Source organism: Accipiter gentilis, chromosome 16, assembly GCF_929443795.1.
Source record: "Accipiter gentilis chromosome 16, bAccGen1.1, whole genome shotgun sequence".
Taxonomy (NCBI): domain Eukaryota; kingdom Metazoa; phylum Chordata; class Aves; order Accipitriformes; family Accipitridae; genus Astur; species Astur gentilis.
The window spans coordinates 3,788,369-3,810,171 of NC_064895.1; the positions used below are offsets into that span (position 1 = coordinate 3,788,369).

At 40.0% G+C, this 21,803-nt stretch overlaps 1 protein-coding gene across 2 annotated transcripts in view; it reads left to right on the forward strand.

The window, feature by feature from the left end:
* Positions 1 to 18,720, forward strand: part of HMGCLL1 (3-hydroxymethyl-3-methylglutaryl-CoA lyase like 1) — an 87,873-nt gene extending 69,153 nt beyond the window's left edge. For both annotated transcript variants that reach the window (XM_049819408.1, XM_049819409.1), the window contains exons 8-9: positions 8,361 to 8,486; positions 13,372 to 18,720. In XM_049819408.1, the coding sequence (XP_049675365.1) occupies positions 8,361 to 8,486; positions 13,372 to 13,485 (240 nt within the window). In that variant the 3' untranslated portion in view covers positions 13,486 to 18,720. The remainder of the gene's footprint in view (positions 1 to 8,360; positions 8,487 to 13,371) is intronic.
* Positions 18,721 to 21,803: the final 3,083 nt, after the last annotated feature.

Consider the following 21,803-nt stretch of genomic DNA (forward strand, 5'->3'; position numbering starts at 1 on the left):
GTCCAAACTCAAATCTATAAAATGAATATCGCGCATTTTTAGATCAGATTATTTCACAAGACGTAGCAAGCAGACGAACTGCGAAACCACCAGAGATTTACTTGAGAGCAGCAACTTCTGCTGAAGAGCATCTGAGGCAATAACTTCAAACCAGCAGCAGCTGAACTGGGAAATCTGGCAATCCCCTGAGTTGCTTGGGGAGGGAAGGAAAGGAGACTGGAAAGTCACTCAGTGCTCTGATGGTCATTGCATCTTCACGGGCTTCAACGAGACCTTGAATGTGTCTCCTGCTCCCCCTGCAGTTTGTGGTCCTTAGCAAGGGAGCAGCTCGAATTGTGTACAACTCTGAATTAGCAAACCCCAGTGTCTTGTAAATAAAAGACTGCGCATATTCAAAAAAGGAGCAAAATCAACCTGCGTAGGCAATATTAATAGTGATTTGTGAACATCTGCTTCCCAGTATTAATTTTGTTATGGCGTAGGATTTTTATTAGGACCGCCTAAGCTTTTCAAAATTTCAAAACCAGTCTCGTGTTTAATAACATTGATTCCCCCTAAACATCCAGAAACATTCTTTGAAGAACTGGATCTGTCACACGTATCTCAGCTGCTTGAGCCCTCCGGTGAGCGGTGTTTTGTGCAGGTAATGCACTGTCAGCCAGAGACACAGATTTTCCCAACTCATTTTCAGAGAAATTGCTTCACAGTTCTTTGCTGAGGTTGAGGGAAAGAGCGTGGTCAGCTGCTGCTCTCTTGACCCTCGGACATTTTAGCTACCAGACTGACCAGTTCCTGGCATTGAGGTGGCTTACGTGCCTAAGCTCGTAACTAAGTCCAGACTGTGTGATCTCTTAAAAGCAGTATTCCTCCTGTGCCAAATTTGACAGTGCAAAGCTAGAAGAGTATCTCCAAGACGCTCATGTTAGAATTATTGAATATTAGCATAACAAAGCGTTTTTCTTCCCCAAAACTTGTTCTCGGAAGTGGCCAACCCCATTTTTCAGTAAAACTTTCCAAAACAATCCAGCCTGAGGCAGAGACAAGGCATGGAAAATATAAGCTCCAGCAGTTAAAGGCTGACAAAGTAATAAACAACTGAAAGTAGGGCCTTATGATGGAAAGCGTTAGGGAACTTTAACTCTAGATGTCATTGCCAGCTTTGCTTATAATAAATGTGTCAGTAGCAATATGAAAAGATGTGTACGATAACTTAAAGGAATGCTGTATTAACCTATTTTATGCAGCACGTCTGCCCGCACATTGCTTGCATCTCAATATTTTGGGAGAAAAGGATTATTTTTTTATTTCTGAATGTATTAATTTTCTAACTAAACGAACTGGGAAATTACAGCTTTTAATGTAACAGTGACACCCTGTGGTCAGTAGTGATGGAGTGAACTCTGAAAAGTAGTGTTTTCTTTTGTGATGCATTAATCTTTAGCAAGAGCTGAGAGAAAAAGAAGCAGGAAGGAAATGCAGTTAACTTTCAGGGTTTTCCACAGAGAGATGTCCCATTTTATTGCCTTGTAAGTAGAAATTTATGCTTCTCATTGCTCAAATACTAAAATAATATTTCTTTACATACATTTGTTTTATTGAAATAAAGGGGGATGTCAAGCCTTGATTTTAGATAACGTGGTAATGTAACTTGCGGAATGGTCTCTCTGGGCATCCACCTCACAAAGCATTGCTAGCATAGTATTTTATATTTCTATGGTTATCTCTATCTCTACAGGAGAAGGCATTTGTCCTGATGGCATACCAAGTAGTGCTGGGTAGCAGACTGATGCCAGAGAGACGCAGTAATATGACAGTACCACGCCAGGCGTGCCAGCTAGGCACTGGCAGGGCTGCAGGATTCAATAGTGTTAGTCTTGTGCTGCCTTTTGCGTGGACAACTTTTGACCTAATCTGTGTAGGTCCTCCTTTTACTTATGCCTCCCTTCCTTCTCCCTTCCTTGAACAAATGCTGAACTAATACAGTGATTCTTTGTCATATCTACACGCACTTATCTTTAAGGCACTGTGGTACTGAACTTCACGTGCTGTGGCCCCTAAACTTTGTGGGACGACAAATCTTCTCCTGTTTAATGCATACCTGGGATCCTTGATATTATGGTTTCAAAATCTCATAGTTTAAAAAAAATCCTAATTTATGAGAGACATGGTTTATATATAGCTTCTGATTTATACCTCATGCATCCCTGAGAGTTACTGATGCTGACCTTGGCATTTTTAAGAGAGGGGCAAAATTAAACTTCTGTCAGATGAAGCCACGTTTAAAGATCAGTAAGGAAGGAGACTGACTGTCCCAACAAGAAGTTATGGGGAGGTAGTAAAGCAAACTGAGGAACATGAAGCATTTATTATTCACTGGCAATAATGGTTTCCTGTTAAAACTGGCTATTTGACAAAGGTGATGAATTTAATTCCTTCCTCTCTCATTGGGGAATTAGGAAGTTAGCATGGGACAGGAACAAAAAGTCTTCTGCCTTCTCTAGAGAGCAAGATAAAGCTAGCCAAAGCTAAAGTTTGGAAGGTGTTCAGGAACCACTGTCAGGAATTTAGTGATTATCAAAACTCTGCAAGTGTCAAAAAAGATTGGAGCACTTAAGTTGTCCTGGAAGCCAAGCCATTGTTCACCCACGCACATGTCCCTGCGTAAGCAGCTCGGTGAGTGCTCGTCTAGGACATATGCTACAAAATAGCCGCAGTGCAACTTCTCATGAATCTCAGCACAATTTAGTGCCTGTCAGGAAGTGACGATGAGACTGGCCTTTTTAAAGATCGCATATTGACAGTGAATGTTTTGCAAGCTCAGATTGCTGAAAGGCTTGAATCTCATTATTTCCTGTAAAAGGCTGACAAATATTGGACGTGTGATGAAGGAAGAGGCCTTGTTTTACACATTATGTCAACTTTTAGCTTTTCTTTTAGAGCCTCTTATGCTTTTAATGGCTGCAAAAGCAAAACAGCTTCATAGCTGCTCAAACTTGCAGAGAAGTTATTTATTAGGTGCTATTTCAGACTCTGTGCTTGGACAGGCTGGGCTGTAATATTAACCTCCAAATTAGTTAGTAGTGCTGCTGAAGGATGTTTTCCAACATCTGGGTTTAGCACTGTTAGAATGGAGCTTGGAGTATGGATTATTTAAGTACTTTTTGAATGAGGCCACACTGGAGATGAACTGCAGTGATTCTGCACACAAATCGGAAAACACATATTTGCCCATACCACAAGCAAGAGCAGACAGATGCAGCTGAGCCTGCTGCTGAAATAGCAGTATGTTGCAGTAGACATCTTATCAGATGTGTTCTGAAGAGGACCTTAAAGGGCAATATCTTAAAGGCAGAGACACCCGCTCATTGCATATAAAGAGCACTGATTTGAAGACATGTCAGATTTGGAGGTCAGTCAGAGCTGCTGTATTATATACACCATGTCAAGAACTTATCTACAACTGGCTGAATGCTAAAATGGCAAATCCATCCAGATGCAGATACCATTATAGTGTCATGGTTTAACCCCAGCTGGCAACTATGCACTACCCAGCTGCTCGCTCGCTCGCCCCCGGTGGGGTGGGGGAGCGAATCGGAAGAGTAAAAGTGAGAAAACTCACGGGCTGAGGTAAACACAGTTTAATAGCTAAAGCAAAAGCTGTGCATGCAAGAAAAGCAGAACAAAGAATTCAGTCAGCACTTCCCATGGGCAGGCAGGTGTTCACCATCTCCAGGACAGCAGGGCTCCAGCACGCCTAATGGGAACTTGGGAAGACAAACGCCGTCACTCTGAATGTCCCCCTCTTCCTTCTTCTTACCCTATCTTTATATGCTAAGCATGCTGTCCTATGGTCTGGAATATCCCTTGGGTCAGTCGGGATCAGCTGTCCCGGCTGTGTCCCCTCCCAACTCCTTGTGCCCCCCCAGCCTCCTCGCTGGTGGGGTGGGGGGAGAAGCAGAAAAAGTCCTGACTCTGTGCAAGCACTGCTCAGCAATAACTAAAACATCCCTGTGTTATCAACACTGTTTTCAGCACAAATCCAAAACAGAGCCCCATACCAGCTACCATGAAGAAAATGAACCCTGCCTCAGCCAAAACCAGCACGTAGAGACATAAACATGTTTATACGCTGCTTCTGGGAAGTAATGGTTTAAGTGTCCTGTACTAGGATGAAAGCTGCCATACCGAGGATGTTACCAATGTAAAGCTGTGACTAGGCTTTCTAATTTTTCTGTTTAGCCAGAATAGTCAATGGTTCAAAAGACAGAGCAGTTATCACTGTCCATCATCTGGAGGTTACTGCTCTCACTGCTTACCCAGCAGATGACATCATTTTTTATGCTCTTGCATGTATAATAGAATAAAATGACTGAGCTCACTCCAGCTACCGGTGGAGGTAATTTGAATTAACTCAGAAGAGGCTACCTGAGAATACTAGGCTATGCTTAGGCAAAGATGTGTATTTCGTGTTACCTTCATGTTGCTGTGGTATTCCCATACCCCTCCGTGTATTCACAAACATTTTGAACAAACAATAATAAGCAACACGTACCCCAGTGTTACGAGATCTGCATTGCAAATGCAGAATTATAGTGGTATCACAAGTGTTTGTACAGGCATATCAAGAAATTACTATGTATATATATCCATTGCCTTTAGAAGACGCACCCTTTTAATGCTGGCAGTATGTTGTTTCTTGGGTTTTCTCACAGTGAGAGCCCTGAGAAGCACTGCAGTAGGCTACTGATAGTAACACAGGTGACACTCCACAGGAGGAGGTTCTCCCGCCTTGAACTGCCAAACTTTTCTGGGTGTTTTCAGATGCCACTTTAATTGTCACTGATGCAATTTAGTTGATGTTTTTCCCATTTTTGCACAAGGACAAGCCTTTCAGAAGATAATTCACTGGGGTTAGAAAGTGACTGCTTATAGGCGACTAAAGCTGTTTCTGAGTCTGTTGATCCTCCTTAGGAGTTGAACAGCTGTGATGTACCTCAGCACATTTTTTTCCTGTAGCTTTTATCCCCATTTAAATGTTACTGAAAGTAAGTACATCAAGAAGAATGCTCTAGCAGTTATGACATAACCTGACAGCTGGTGGGAAGATCCGTGAAGGACACTTTCTTCTACCTTTTCATCCCTGAAACAGTCATTTCTGATGGAAATCTTAAAGTCAACCTGGAAGAGCAGGCATGGTAGTGGGATGCATCCTTGTATCATACCAGTACTTCTACATATTAGTCTCCCTTTTCTCTTCCCCAGACCTTCACCACACCGTAAGATTTTTCCATTAAGAGGCCTTAGGTGTGTTTCTGCAGGGAAACCTGTGAGCCCAACAGCTGCCACTGTGGAGCTTGAAGCAATGACTTCCAAAGTAAATGCATGAATCTTACCAGCTAGTGCAAAAAGAGACAGAATTTCCAGTTGAAAGCTATCATAAATGCATATCCTCTGTGTACTGGACACAGATGTGTTGTATAACACATTTTCTGACCGGTGGGTTACACAAACAAAGTGTGTGATAAGTGACTGAAATGTGAAACATGTACTTCGGTGATTCACTCCATAATTCACAGATTAGTGAGCTTTAAAGTACAATATCCTTTCTTAAGAGAGTCTCAATGCATGAGCAATATTAAACAGTACTGTCTTGCTTGTCACAGTTACGCACCTCAGCTCCTTTGAGGTCTGTATGACAGGCTTTGAGCAGCAACCTAGCTGTGCTGGCTTTGGCTGGGAGACAGTTCATTTTCTTCATGGTAGCTGGTATGGGGCTATGTTTTGGATTTGTGCTGGAAACTAGAAGCAAACACAAGAAAACATTCGGGAAGTTTATTTCAGAACTAAAAAACCGCACTCATGGGTATATTCGGTCTGGGGACTTGGCAACTGCAACACGCAGGACATAATCTTTTGCCTGCCTTGCCAGCTGGTTGTGTGCATGGCTGTGAAGTAGAAAGACAAGCTCCCAGCTTAGCCTGCAGGGACAGGTAGGTCCCTCAGAAGGAGAGCCACAAAAGTTAGCTTGCTCTGCAGTCAGGCCTCCTCTAAGCTGATCTTACTGTCTTGCAAATGTAACAGGCATGGTTTAACCTCTGAATCTCTCTGGACCCAAAGTTGGAGGATTGAAAACTTACCTCTACACAGGAACTTCTGTCCTGAATTTGAGCTGTGGTTGCACCTTGATTCAGTCTGCTTCTAAACCTTTGGTGTACGTCTGCCTAAATTAGCCCTAGGGGGAGGAGAACCCTCTAGTGTGCTTAAAGTAGAGAGAAGCTGGTGTCTTTGAAGATCTGATAACCTCTCTGCCTAATATCACTGCCTGCCTCCGGTTATCTACAGAGCTTGAATGCCTCCAAAGGCATCTAACCTTCTTCAAGGGGAAGTCTGAAGAGTTTTCTCTAACAAGGGAGACCTGGTGTTCTGGATCACATACCTAACAAGTTAAAACAGAAGAAAAGGGCTTCCCAATTTCCGCTTTATTTTAAAATCTAATCACAGAAAGAAGAGGGTGCAAAGCTCACTAAACAAGCCAGTGGATATCACAGGCTCGGTTTCTTTCCCTCCCTGACCAATCTCCCAGGGAAGGCTTGATCCCATAGGAAATTTAATATTATCTGTTGGGCAGAGTTGGTAACTGGTTTACTATTCTTTATCATGAATATGCTGAGAGAGGATCAGGAGAGAGAAGGAGCTTGGATGCAGCTAAAGAAAATAAAAATCAGAGCATTATGAGTTTATGACACCTAGCTGTTTTTTCAAGTCTTAATTTAAATGAGAAAGCTTAACACTGTGCATCAAGTACTGCCTTAAAAAATACTCAAAGCTTGGAATCTATATCTATGGAGAACTTCCATGATATCCAGGCTATTCAGTTATTCCAAGCATCTTAGAAGCCAGGCTTTTTGAATGCTGCTCCAGGACTGTGCTAGGGTATGAAATTTGCTATTTAGGGGGTTGTGTTTTCTTCTAGACTGGTGAATATGATAAACAATGGGTCAGACTTACCAGCATAAAGTTCTTTAAAATTTATTTCCAGTTGATTTAAACTCATGATCTGGTTCACAGATCTGCCAAAATTTAATTCTTCCTTACATTGTGGTGGTCAATTTGGGTGTGTCGTGGTTTAGCCCCAGCCAGCAGCTAAGTCCCACCCAGCTGCTCGCTCATTCCTCCCCAGTGGGATCGGGGAGAGGATCAGAAGGGTAAAAGTGAGAAAACTCACGGGCTGAGATAAAGACAGTTTAATAGGTAAAGCAAAAGCTGTGCATGCAAGCAAAGCAAAAGAAGGAATTCATTCCCCACTTCCCATGGGCAGGCAGGTGTTCACCATCTCCAGGACAGCAGGGCTCCAGCACGCATCACGGGGACTTGGGAAGACCAACGCCGTCACTCTGAACGTCTCCCCCTTCCTTCTTCTTCCCCAGCTTTATATACTGAGCATGATGTCACATGGTCTGGAATATCCCTTGGGTCAGTCGGGATCAGCTGTCCCGGCTGTGTCCCCTCCCAACTCCTTGTGCCCCCCCAGCCTGCTCGCTGGTGGGGTGGGGGGAGAAGCAGAAAAGCTCTTGGCTCTGTGCAAGCACTGCTCAGCAATAATGAAAACATCCCTGTGTTATCAACGCTTTCCAGCACAAATCCAAAACATAGTCCCATCCTAGCTACCATGAAGGAAATTAACTCTATCCCAGCCAAAACCAGCACAGGGTGAAAATCCCTTGTAATCTTCCTCCAAAACAAGAACAAAAAATTTATTTACATGGTGGTTTTATGTTCTCTAATAAAGAGGAAAGAAAACGAAATGAAAAGAGAGAAAATGCTAGGAGGGTAGTTCTTTGTGGAAGAATAGCCGTTAATATAAAATACATTTGAGAGGCTAGGTATCCCTAAATCTTGTGGATGACATGTAAATCAGATGCTAATATTAAAACTTTCATCTTGCAAAGACTCATATATATATATATGCTTAGAATTACACATTTGAATAAACATATTGATTGTATTTGGTTGCATGTAAGCCTTTGCAGGAATAGATACAGACTACTTAAAAACAACATGTAGAGAGATTAAGAGAGAAAAGACATAAAACTCTGTTTTGCTCTAAAACAGCAATCATCTTATCTGCCAAAATCACATGTAATGGACCATTAGTTCTCTGTTCCACATCCTGTGTTTGAAGAGTCTTACCTTATAAAGATGTCGGGACTAATGCTGTTGAAGGAATTTGCTCTGAGAAACACATCCATTTTTGGAGAAATGTGTATTTTATCTGTGGTAACTAATATGTATAGCCTGCTATTTATGAATAATTATAATACTCTGTGCTGACGTTGCATTTTTGTGTTGCTATCTTCCAGATGGGAGTTGCTGTAGTGGATTCAGCGGTTGCAGGACTGGGTGGTTGTCCCTATGCAAGAGGTGCTACTGGAAATGTAGCCACGGAGGATGTGATATACATGCTTAATGGTCTGGGTATCAATACAGTAAGATATTTTTACTTTCTACTTAAGACTTTAAGGAAAACAAAAATATTTTTCTGGATAAGATACGATACATACCTGACAATTACTTGTGCTGTACAATAAAATATTGGGAGCAAATAGTAGTTTTTGCAAACTCACTGCTTTAACATGGCTTGACACATAACATGAATGACGTTGTCTTCACTAGCAATTTAGAGTTGAACTCGTTTGCGTATTTGGCAGGAATTTGAATAACCACCCTCTCCCTACCTGGAGCTATGAGGAGCTCAGCAGCAACTGCTTTGAGTCATTGCTCTGCCTCAGTAACCACAAAAAATCACTCCTATAGACATTGCCCCAGAAGGCTGATCAGCTCTACAGTGGAAAGACTGAGTGGACCTCAGCTTTTTTCACAGAGCTTTGGATTTGGTTCATAGTGCTTATTAATTTTTTGTCAATTTTTATGACTTCAAAGTAGAAAAAAATTGTGGTGTTTGGAGACCAAGCACAGGGCATTCCTATTTCTCAGGTATCCACTTAATATATTTCTAAATTGTACCAAAGTCTGTTACTGGCTAGCAGGCTTCAGAGTAATTTCTATTTCCATCTGTGTTCTTGGAGGAGAGAGCAAAGCAGCTTATCCACACTGAGCTGCACTTTAATAAACCTTTCCAGTGAGCATCCAGACTTGAAGAGCACACATTCAGCATCCCTGGCTTGGTTGACATGTTAATTATTCTGTATTCCTGGGAGTCAAGTAATGCTGCCTTCTTCAAAGAACATGCTTTTTGGTCTTCCTGTTGGTCATCATTGTTCAGGAAATGTGGCATAATGAGTTTGTTCTAACTCAAGCAATACAATGTCTTTACCTTTAACTTAGATGTAGACTTTGAGAGTCAAGCTCAAAGGACAACGTATAAAGAGCTGCCAAAACTGCAACGTGTGTAGTTTGTATTTAAACTACTGCAGAAAGAAACTGAAAGGCCTGATGTCTGAAATACAATGATCTGAGTTACTAGGGAGCTTATTACTTGTCTCTCGGTTGCAGTTCAGTGTGGTACACATGCTGATGGAGTTCCTTGACATAAAACGATCATGGAACTTGTTTCTGAATTGTACATACCCTGAGCGCTGTTCCATCATATTCAGTACCTGACAGAGTTGTCCTGGCTTCAGCTGGGATAGAGTTAATTGTCTTCCTTTTAGCTGGTACAGCGCTATGTTTTGGGTTCAGTATGAGAAGAATGTTGATAACACTGATGTTTTCAGTTGTTGCCCAGTAGTGTTTAGACTAAAGTCAAGGATTTTTCAGCTTCTCATGCCCAGCCAGCAGGAAGGCTGGAGGGGCACAAGAAGTTGGGACGGAACACAGCCAGGGCATCTGACCCAAACTGGCCAACGGTGTATTCCATACCATGTGACGTCACATCTAGTATAGAAACTGTTGGGGGGTGAGGGTGGGAGATCACCGCTCAGGGATTAACTGGGCGTTGATCAGCGGGTGGTGAGCAATTGCCCTGCGCATCATTTGTACATTCCAATCCTTTTATTATTGCTGTTGTCATTTTATTAGTGTTATCATTATCATTATTAGTTTCTTCTTTTCTGTTCTATTAAACCGTTCTTATCTGAACCCACGAGTTTTACTTCTTTTCCCAATTTTCTCCCCCATCCCACTGGGTGGGGGGGGAGTGAGTGAGCGGCTGCGTGGTGCTTAGTTGCTGGCTGGGGTTAAACCACGACAAGAGTTCGCTGTAATGTTTATCTGGTTTCATGTGCTTCTTAGATTGGTCTGGATAGATGTCAGATACCTGTTTAGAAAAGGTTTAATCCAAGTGTCCATTGTACCAGTGGACTCCATTTTGAACTGTTCATATGTGGTTTGGGATAGCTTTTTTCAGGAAGAAGGTGTTTATTCTTTTGAAACAACACAATCCTTTGGAATAAGGAGTAGAAATCATGCATTCCACTTTACATTGCTGCGCACTTTAGACTTAGGCTTTCCGTGTAGTCTTTCCTTGGCCAAAATACACATTGACTTTTCCAACTAACTCATAGCAAAATGAATCAATTAAATAAAAATAGTCTGATTAAATGAAATATACCTTGTTCCAGGCTTTCTGGTAAGATTTATTAATCTTTTAATGATCAGGTGTCCAAGCAGGAATCTAGCTTGTCCTAAAGGTTGATACCAAATCCCATGGAGGTAAGGATCTCACCATCAAACATTTAGTTCTTCCTTTTTAAACTATGCAATAGCAAAACACAAGACTTTGCTCCTTGACCCTTTTCTGGCCCATTAAGAAAAGAGTAGTTTACTGGATGAGAGACATGGACCCTCAAAATTGCTACCTTCCTACCTTACTATATAAGCTTTGGTCTTTGCAGTGCTCATTGGTTTTGGTACCATGGCTAATTCTGTAAAATCATTATTGCAAAAATCTATTAATATGTCCCTTTTTGTATAATGGCACAAAATAAAATTATAATTACTAATGCTGTCCATTTGCAAGGAGTGCTTTCTCATGTTCCTCTAAGCTATGCACTAAAGCTTTCAATTTGTTGACTGAAGTCACTTAAAGTGTCAACCAAAGGATGGACAGTTTTTAAGCGTACATTATTGAGTTCAGATTGACTAGATACATCAAAATAATGATTGGTGATTGTTCTATACTGTTCTTCAGAACACATAACCAAGAAGTGATGCGTGAATTGAATTTCTAGTAGGATAAATGTGAAATAATTTTCTAGGAGAGCCCATCTACAAAGAGATTTATTGGTTGTACCATGGTAATGGATAGATAATTATGTCATAGATCATTAATGCTTATGAAACTTTGTAGGGAGACATGTACTTTCTATAAAAACAGTTTCTGTATGGTTCCTATGTAATTACAGTAATAGTACTTGTCCTTATGATGCCTTCAAAGTGCTTGGCAAACAATGAGCCTTTCTGAGAAGCAGCTAAGTACTGTTAGCCTCACATTACTGACACCGAAACCGAAGTTCAGAGAGATAATAGACCTGATATTTATGAATGCTGAATGAGAACTGATTAATTGCAGTCAATGTGAGTTAAAGGGCTTTGCCTTCTGGCCGAAGCTTTTCTGACTTAAGGCACTTACCCAAGTTCACAGAGACTATTGGAGGTACTTGTCTTCATGTTCCATGATTTCATTCTTTGGTGTCAAGGAATAATTCTGGATATACAGAGTGCTTACCAAGTACACTTATCAGAAGACATATTGACTCAACAACCTTACAAACACCTGTCGCTACTCTTTTCCCATCCCCATCTGTGAGTCATGCTTGGGAATTCTGGGTTGTGCCTTCACGGTAATCCTCTTTGGTTCACAACGCTTAGATAAGACAGACAATTTAAAAGGCAGAGATGCTTGTATTCCATTTAATGAATGTGAACTGTGAACATATGTTTCTTATCAACACATATATCACATTATGCAGTGTTACAGTGCTGAAAATGTGAATTTTGTATAGTTTGGGGTTTTTATTTTGCCGTCTTCCATAATCTAACTACCAAGTATGTCTGTGGCAGTATGTTTCTCATTTCTTCCTAGTAAAAAACCACAGGTGCTCTAAAAATTTTTTAGATTACATTTTGTGCAATAGCACTCTACAAACTAAACCTAAGTAATGACCAATAAGCAGAATAAGCTGAAATCACCCTTGTTATAACTGTATTAAAATGAGACGGTTATAAAAGGATGCCTTTCAACAATATGTTTTAAATGGTGCTAAATATTAGAGCTGATTAGAAACTTTGAAGCATTTTTTTTTCAAATTAAAAATGTTTTTGATTACATTTCCATGAAGCAATTTCTATTCTCATTAAGATTTTTAGCCCAATTCCAAGAATGAAAAAGGCAATGCTTACAGAGAACATGGAAATAAGTGCTAGATCCGATTAAAGGATTAAGCATCTAAATCAGGTCTTGGTCTGACCTTTAGTGCATAAATCTGTAAGTGTTGTGAAACTGTATTTCTGGTGCAATACATCTTGTACTCTTTAATGTCAAGTGACACACTTCTCCCAGTTTTATTTGACTGCTCAGTGTTTTGGTAGTTCAAAGTCTCCTTTCACATCCCTTCTCCAGGAACTTTACTGGCTTCTAAATTCCAACTCTGGAACAAGTAATTACATCACTTATATGATCTAAATCTCAAACTTTTACTATACATGAGTAATCCAGGAGACTAATACTGAAGTATTTTTTTCCTCTTTAATCAGTGATCTGATTCCATTTTAGCGATCAAGCAGTACTGATCTGTATCTTACGTTAGTTAAAAAACAGTTGGTTGCTTAAGGAATGTTTTTTTAGCATGGGCAGATCAAACAGCTGAGCTGCAATTTTTTGCTCAGTTGTGCTAGCAATGTAGATTGTAAGAACTCGGTCAAGAAACAGATTATGTTTATTCAAGAGAACGCAGGATCCTGTTTCTCACTGAACTCAGTTGCCGGTACAAGTGTGTTTCCTCCATTTTCCTGAGCTGCAAATGGGATACTTTCAAGCATGAAGTTTCTCAGCGTTGGGTGATAAATAACTACAGCACATATGTAGACACTATATTTTTTTCCCCACTTCTTCTAGTTGCTATTCCAGTTCTTTATTACAGATTATTTTGAGTTTGAAAGACTTTACTCAAGTATTTGCTCTAGTGCTGTAAGGATAAGAAATCACTCTCAAAGCAGTAGAACCTTCCAAACAACTGGAAGCTGTAACTATCGTGTAAGTCACTGTAACTCTACTAATATCCATTACTGACCTATGACATGAATCAGGCCCTTGGCTTGCAAAAATTAGACACTGGAGCAAAAAAACTTGGGAGTTTAAGCATTTTAAACATGTGCATTTATTATTCTTAACATTTTCCACCTCTTTTTTAGGGAGTGAATCTTTATACAGTGATGGAAGCTGGAAACTTCATCTGTACAGCTTTGAACAAGAAAACAAACTCAAAGGTTGCACAAGCTTCCTTCAATACTGGAACTATCAGTTAAATGGAATTTTTTTGCAGCTTAATTACATTTGTCATCTGCCTTGACCAAGGACATTTATATCAAGAAAACAAATACAAGAAAACCATTTCAGCAAAGAACCAAAATAGAATGCATATATAACTTTTTGTTATGGGAAGAGTTATTGTACTGTACTGTCTTGTAAAGAATTGCCTGATTTGTAAGTAAGAAATAAATGACTAGTACAGAACCCTGTGCTTAATACTTCTACAGATGAGAAAAATGTATAAACACTAGGACATTTTAGCATGTTTTGAATTGAATTTTAGTTTTTTTCAGGAAAACTGGATAGAAGCAGCGAATACATGGTTAATTTTTAATCGAGATTACTTTTAGAACAGTACAAATATTTGCAGTAGTTTAGGAGATCCCACACTGTGTGTGGCCATTCTGTTATGTGTTTTATTTATCTGACTCTTTACTTTTCATTTGTCAAGTCAGTTGTGTTACGAACATGGAGCCAAATCTGAATTCACCATAAGAATTTTTTAGCAATAGCACTTTTTAATTTCTGTTGTGTTTAACATCTGTTAAGTTATGGATGACTTTATCTTGTTCCAAAACCTTGTGGTGAATGGCAGTCTGCCAGATCCTCCACATCTAATGTAAATTTCCTTATTTGTTACATATGTTAAATGTGTTGTAGTTGCTTTTTTTTTCTCAACTGTATTAAAACCTAATTATATGAAGCAATTAAAATCGGCAAGGTTTTCAACCATCATTCAGGGTGGTAGTAGTGTAGAAGGGGCTAAATTTTTGTCCAAGGTCTCATCAAACAATTTGATTTTTTATTCTACAGCCTATGAACTGACATTCTCACTTAGAAGTCACGAGTTTTTGAGGATAATAATATTCTGCTGGACTAGCTTACACGAAGGGAACCACTTACAACTTTTCTCTGTGCTCTACTGATAGTGATACTGTTCTTTTAAATGTCTTAGCTCAGCAAGATGCCAGTGAACTGCACTGGCATTTTTAGATCAATAATGGACAAATTCAAAGAAGAGCCTTATCCTATCTAGAAACGGTTCAAATCTGCCATGAAAATATTGTCATTTTTTTCAGTCTGAAACGTTGGTACTGTTATTGGTTGGTTGTGTAGGATCCTTCTGTAATTCTCTGTGTACGTAACCTTGATCTATAATTTTTTCTGAACATAGCCTGTTAACATGAAAATCAAAAATCCTTGACTATGATCTTTTTACATATTCTCCATTTTCCTCCAAAATATGAAAGGTTGGGAGAAGGTAAGATGAAAGAAAGTGAAAGATAACATGTAAAGAATGAAAAGGCTGAATCATTTTTGTCTGGAACTCACCTCTGCCAAGTTACAGCTGAGTCTCAGTTTGCCTTTGAAATTCTGAAGTGAACTTTTTCTGAGATCTTTTAGCCAGTATTGTAGTTTAGAATTGTTCAGAGCTTAAGAAAGTCAAACTTTGCATGCCAGGTATCTCAAAGCTATAAATCTGATATAAAACTTCTATCCTGTTTATGCTGTAATGATAGTCAAAACTAATATAAACTACATTGTTTCATTCTTCTCATGGTGTCAAAGAATACACAAAGAAATGCGTTCAGGTGAGGAGGAAAAATCTTGCCTATCAGTCCAAAATACTAAATTGCACCCTTCACTGCGGTATCTAGTAAGAAGAATTTCAAGTGCTCCTAAAGATGTGAACACCCTGATTTGCTTGGCCTGCTCTGGATGCACAGTTGGATCACCACAGAAAATGCTCGGTCCTCATTTTCCCATGTTTCAGCTGGGGCTTTGTTATTTAGCAGCCACTGTGGCTCATGTATCAAAACACAAACTTGAATAAAACCAGGTCTTGAACCATTCACAGATTTAAAAATTCTGTAATGGATTATATCCAATGAAGAAGTGAGGAAATCTGCAGCAATACTTAGGCTGTGCTTAGTCTTAAGATTAGTAGTTAAGCCTAAACAAGGTACCCAAATTGACATCCTAAAGCCTCCCTAGTTCAGGTGCCTTTTACCCTTGAAGGTGACTCACCACGCTGTAAAACTTTACTGTTTAACAGTAAAATTTCCTCTACAGTTTGCTTCTGTGCAGGCACAGAGTTAGCTCATTTTGAGCTAAAGTATGCAGTTCTCGTGTTGGGCCTGATGAATTTCCTTCTACCCAAGGTGCATTTTTAAGCAACATGAGCAAGATGGAGATTCTCAAAGAATGAAAGTGAAGTCACCCCTTGAAAAAAAAGTAGTTGTGATGCAAGCCACCTTTTAAATACTAGCCTGAATGTTGGACTAAACAGTTGATCTGAGGCTAGCTTGCTGCACAGCCTGGGGAGATTGAAATGCACATTTTTTGGCATCCTAATCAATGGATCTGACCATCTGGCTGTATACAGAACTGAAAAAGCATGCATTTGCTAGTAAATTGGGATGAAGTTGTGCCACTGGGTAGGATGGAATTCAAAATTCCTGAGATCAGGAAGATCACAAGAAAAAAAAGTCTCTGCAACAGATAAGGGGTTTTTTTCCTTGAAGATGCTGCTGAGGGCTTCAACTGTAGGCCAAGCCAGGAACTGAACTGACACTGTCTACTTTTTTCTAAGTATGCTAACTACAACATCTTGGAGAAAAGTAAGTGGTTACACTACTACCTATGTCGAACATGGACTATAGACTAAAAGAGCTAGCTCTGCTCGGTTCTGTGGGAGTTCTAGACATCTCTGTTCCTAATTGTCATGAAGGATTTCTAACTTGGCACTAGGAGACCCTTACTCTCTGGAGGATTTTTCAGATGACGCCCCTGTGCATAGTGCATCCTAGGCTTCTCGGCATAGGGGCCGTTCAGTTTGCAATTCTAAGGCTCTTAACTCTCCCTATGCACTGAAACAGGCTACCTATTAAATCATGGGGATGAACAACCCCAAATGCCTCCGTTCTTTATTGGGTCTGTTGTAGAAACTACTTGGGAGCTTGTGGAGATGCAGGTCTGTTATTCTATAACGACGTGAGCGTTGGAAGATGAGCAGTGACATCTGGAGCCCATTCTTTACCTGCGTGTTGAGCTTCAACCACCCAGTGAGTTACAGTAATCCGGGGTGGAGGTCACAGACAAATAGATTGTTTGTCAGGATCGTTACAAGGGAGGAAGAAACCTAGAGCCAGATTCAAAAAACCCCAATGTTTATATGCCAGAAGTGCCACCTGGGGTGAATTCAGGCCTGTGGGTCCAGGTGAGCACTCCCCATAAAATCCTTCTTTACTTGTAGTGTGACTGAGAATCCTGAGACATCTCATGTTCTCGCTACGAAAATTTGTTGGGCACATGAAGTGCTGCTGCTCTGCTCTCCTGGGCTGGCATCATTTTGACTGTGCAGAGCATTTTAATGCCTAATCTTTGGCTTCACAAAATAAGCATATACTGCCCTTAAGATCAAGGGCTAATCCAGTGGCTATGCCATGGGCATGCATCTCTCACACAGGCAGCCTTGACTTCAGCATATAATAAAGCAGTTGAGGCTACATCCCTTCAAAAACATGGTCATGGGACGGTGTTACTGCTCTCCAGTGCTTCTCACTTCCTAAATCTTTATGCTTATATTCGGAATGACCCATCGCTAGTGGTGCCTGCTCTTTTAGTCCCTGTCAGTGTCCCCCACTGAGTACATCACTGTCACTTCATCCTGAAGTAACTCTCTGGCTCTGGAAGGTTTGCAGCCAGGTGTTTGGCTTCCATAAGCAGGTGTTCTTATTACTATGTCATTGTAAAAATTATATATACCTTTGTTGAAAGGTATCAAGAAAAAGCAACAGAGCGCTGAATATCATGAGCAGCGTTGGAATGAGGGGACACGCTGTCTCCCTGTTTTGCTGATGGTCCTCTCTAAGTGCTGAAAGGGGATAGCGTAAACTCTGAGAGCTTGCAGGAGAGAAGAAGTAGTTACTGACTGCCCTTGCCGAATCTTACTGGAGACAAATTAGATGTACCCAGATATTTACTTCTGTGCATTGGAGACAAATTAGATGTACCAAGATACTTCTGTGCTTTGGAGACTTTCTTCTGTAGCTCTCTATATCAAAGTCGCTGCAGAGATCTCACAGAACAACGTGGAGATCATCTTATTTGTGCTACGACCATGGAATATGTAAACTGGAGTTCCCAGGGCAGTCTTTGGTCTGTGCACTGGTCTGAACCCGTGAAGGTTCAACAGCTGACCAATGTCATATTGCTGGAATTTTCTTTAATAGTTTCACAGTAGTTTTTCTTTTTCCTGTGCTGTTGGGAATAACTAGAAAGTGAAATATTAGCTTCTTTGGCTGGTCAAGATAGTATGTTGTTCTAAAGGCATGGCTGGTGTGCTTTATGGGAGGAGAAGTTGATCAATTCCGTTAGTAATGGGCCTAATTGTTCCTCAGTGCCTTTCACAAGACAGCAATGCCATGGATCCCGTACATGGATAGTGGTAATTTCTTCCAGCAGCAGCTTGCTTTGTAGTTTAAACTTCTGTGTATTACAGCAACTTGGCTCTGGACCAGCACTTTAATATTTCATTTTCATGTATAACCTGAGTTTATGGAAATAAGAAGTGAATAGTCTGGTCTTGTGAATAAGTCCAGAGAGGCTTTGGCTAATTTTCCTTTCTTAATAGCATCATTTGAGTTCATAAAACTTTTATTATTGTAATAAGCAGTCACAAAATGAAGACTGCAGGTCTGTGAGGTAAAATTCCTATGTTTAGGATCAGTGCTGTTGAAATGAAATAACACTTGTCCAAAGAGCTAGTGTGAATGTATAAGATCTGCCTATTTTTTCAGAGTTATTTTTAAGGGGTAGAAATATTGTTTAGTTGCTGTGATACCTGAAAATGAGTATTCTTTGCCACTGAATGTTTCTGTGATTTCTCAGACTGCCTTAAGTTCTCTTTATTGATTGTGGAATGTCTAGAGAACTGACTAAACAGAAGAATCATTCTGGAGAAGTGAATGAAAGATGCTTGCTTTCCAGTTCTTGACTTGCTGATCGATGCTTTTCTTTTGTTATATTTTTGAAGATTATTTTTCTCTGTGGTCCTGCTCTAATGCAATGTTGATCTGCTTTGCTGCAATAACACAGCAGGCAGAAGGACTATGGCCAAAGTCAACTTGGCCCTTTGAAACCAATGTCAATGAGATGATATGTTTGCTAAGGAATTGTCATGTACCCTCTTGGTTTTCTGCATTTGTGATTTTGCAATGTGTTGTTAAAGCTGAAATAAAATCTATCTCAGTGTTTACTGAAACTGATATGCTCATGTATTCTGCCAGTTTCAGCAGCTCTGACTAACTATCTCGCACATACGGCATTAGCAAATACAAGCTGTCACTCTGACGTGTACGCCTGTGTTGACTTTGTTACCTCGTAATCCATTTGGAGTGCATTTTCTTAGGATTACCTTTTTATCAGTTGTTCCTGAGTGCTTTTATAGCTGACAAATCTCTTCTAAGTTACTAGGGAAACATTTCTTCCCTCCATTAACTAAGCATCAAAAGCTACAGTCAGGACGGGGGGTAGGAGTCAAAAAATTCAATGAGGCATTATCTAACTTCGTATGTACCATTGCAGAGTAGAACTCTGTGCCCTCTAAGTGATGTCTAAGACCGCCTACACACTTCATGGGGAGACTGAATGACTTCAGCATGTGGTCTGAAACATCAGCATGTTGATGAGGGAACCTTCTTGGAAAAGTCACAGTAAAATTCCCTACCCTATTCTACCGTTGAAGTGTGAAGTGCCTCAACATGAGCTGCAGTTAGTTATCTTCACCGGCTTGAATCCAACAGCTAGTGTTTTCCCTTGTGGAAGACACCCACAGTAATTTTTTTGAAAGAACTGAATGGTGTTCACTCTTTTAAGGCACCATCTTGGGGATGGTGTTGGTGCTGCTTCCATCCATTTTCTGAGTTACGAGCTTGATTTGACGACTAGCTCAGAGTCCTGGGAATCCCAAATTATCAATGAGACTTAATTTTCCTCAGCTGGGAGTTAGGTGCAGATGTCTCACTTCAGGAGGAAAGATTTTAATGATGAAGCTCTTACAAAGGTACTACTTCTTCCATCACAAAACTGTTCATGAAGCAGTTAAGAGTCTAATCATGATCACCTGAATACAGATCATCCCAGCAGAAATTAATTTATTTAATAATTAACTCCTAGATACAGTTGACAGAATACAGTGTCACTAGGAAATAGAAATCAAAAGACTACATTTTACATTTTTAATGGAGGAAATGTACTTTTCCATCAAGCACTAAAGTCAGCTCTAATGAAGAGAGCCTGTAAAATTACAGAAGCAACACAATAGCCACTAAATGTCTTGCTGTCTTTCAGAGTAACTCACATACCTACCCTCAGTTTCAAATACATTTTACATACTTGTGTGTGTGTGTCTAAGCACATACATGAGTAGAGTTCCTAGTATATAAATGATAGAAACCAAGAAGTTTATAAGACAGAAAGTTACAGGAGATGTTTTTATGATTGAGGTTTTGTTAAATCTGAATGTAAATGGATCTCTTCAAATGTTGTGACACAGAGGGTTCAGCATTGCATCATTTTTTTTTTTTGAAGTCAGACTGAAAACCAACACAGGGTTCACTTCATATGTATATTTCCTATATAAAGAAATGTTTTTATCCAGCACTGATGAGAACATATTCTCAACAGTATTTTCAGTTTGAACTTTTTCCTCTTCACAGTTTTAAGATGAAGAATATAATCTACTACTTTCAAAGTACCTACTTGGTGGGAGGTAAACTAAATGCTGCAAATTGCTGGACCGGTAAAGGAGATTGTTTTGATTAACAAACTAACCAACTTCGCACTTTTCTGTTGTATTTTTGTCTAAAGGCTAATATAGTAATGAGATAGCATTTGATTGCAAAACAAGAAGGAATTTTTTGTTTTATGCAGATCCTAAAGAAAAAGAAAATTGATGTTGTAATTATTGTTAAAAATTTCTAAAAGTCTCCCCAGTATAACTGCACACTTAAGATTTTGCTCTCACTCTAAATCATTTCACAAGCTACCAAAGCCAGAAGCAAAAGTCACACTGAAGAGCAGAGATTCCTGTTCTTCTGATCACATCATAAATTTCTAGCCCTAGATCTGAATCAGTCATGGTCAAAACAAGCTGAATTCAGTGGAACCAGCAGTTCATTCCTGATACTGTTTGTTGTGTGAGTTACATTTAGTGGGAATTCAGACAAAATACAAATTAATCAAATTCCAAATAAAATTAAGTCATCAGATGCTATCATAACAAGACAATACATATGGTACTACTCATGGGTACAGTTGTATGAGAAATGCCAGTCCATTACCCTGAGCTGACCAGAACCAGCTCGTTGCAAAGATATAACAAAGACAACTGATTGCTAGTAAATAGAAGCTTAAATCTAGCAAAACAACTCAGCTACAGGGAGAAATCCAGAACTCGTAGCCAGAAAGTGGGATCCAGAGTGGCGTGTTAGGGACCGTGACTCCCAGTACAGTGCACGGGGGGGAATTAGGCACTTTGGGTATTGCCTAGAGACAATTAATAGGAAACAGATAATGAGAAGGGTTGTAACTTCTCCCTCGAGAAGTAGGCACTTCAGCCCCAGGCAAGTCTCTCCATTGGGCGTTCAGACCACAAAATGCTTTCTGAAATTACTGTATTCAGATTGTCAGGGCTCGCTCATTTCTCTTTGAAGTATATTGGAGGAGAAAGAAAAAACAGTTTCAGCAACAACATGGCGGGGTCGAAGCATTAGCCCGGGTAGTCAGAGTTTATGTCCTCGTCGTTCTGAAAGAGCTTGTAGTCCTGATCTCTTCCTACCCCACAAACACTCCACCGTGAAACTACAGGCAGCCTACCTGCGGCTGCTGCCTTACAAGTACCGCACCAGCTACTTGGTACCTGGGAACCTGGTGTACAAAACTGCCACAGATGTACTTTTTAAGAGCTCTCTGACATGTTTCTGAGTGGATGATTTTTTTTTTTCCTTTCCGCCAGCTGAGTTCACATCAGAAGGGTGGGTTTTAAAGATTGCCGCTGCTAGGGAGATTCATGCTGATACAGCATTTATACCATTATCATTTGCATCTAAAGGTGTAGGAAATGTGCAGCTCAGGACAGATCTGTGACTCTACACAAATGGGAGAGAGTACAGTTCTATTTTATTTTTTTTTTAAGCTTGTGAAAGGTTTAATACGTGTTAATAAATATAAAAATCTTTCGTGTGCTCAACTACAAAATTGCGTAATTTATAGTAGGTTTTCTAATATATATTTTATTATCGCATATGTA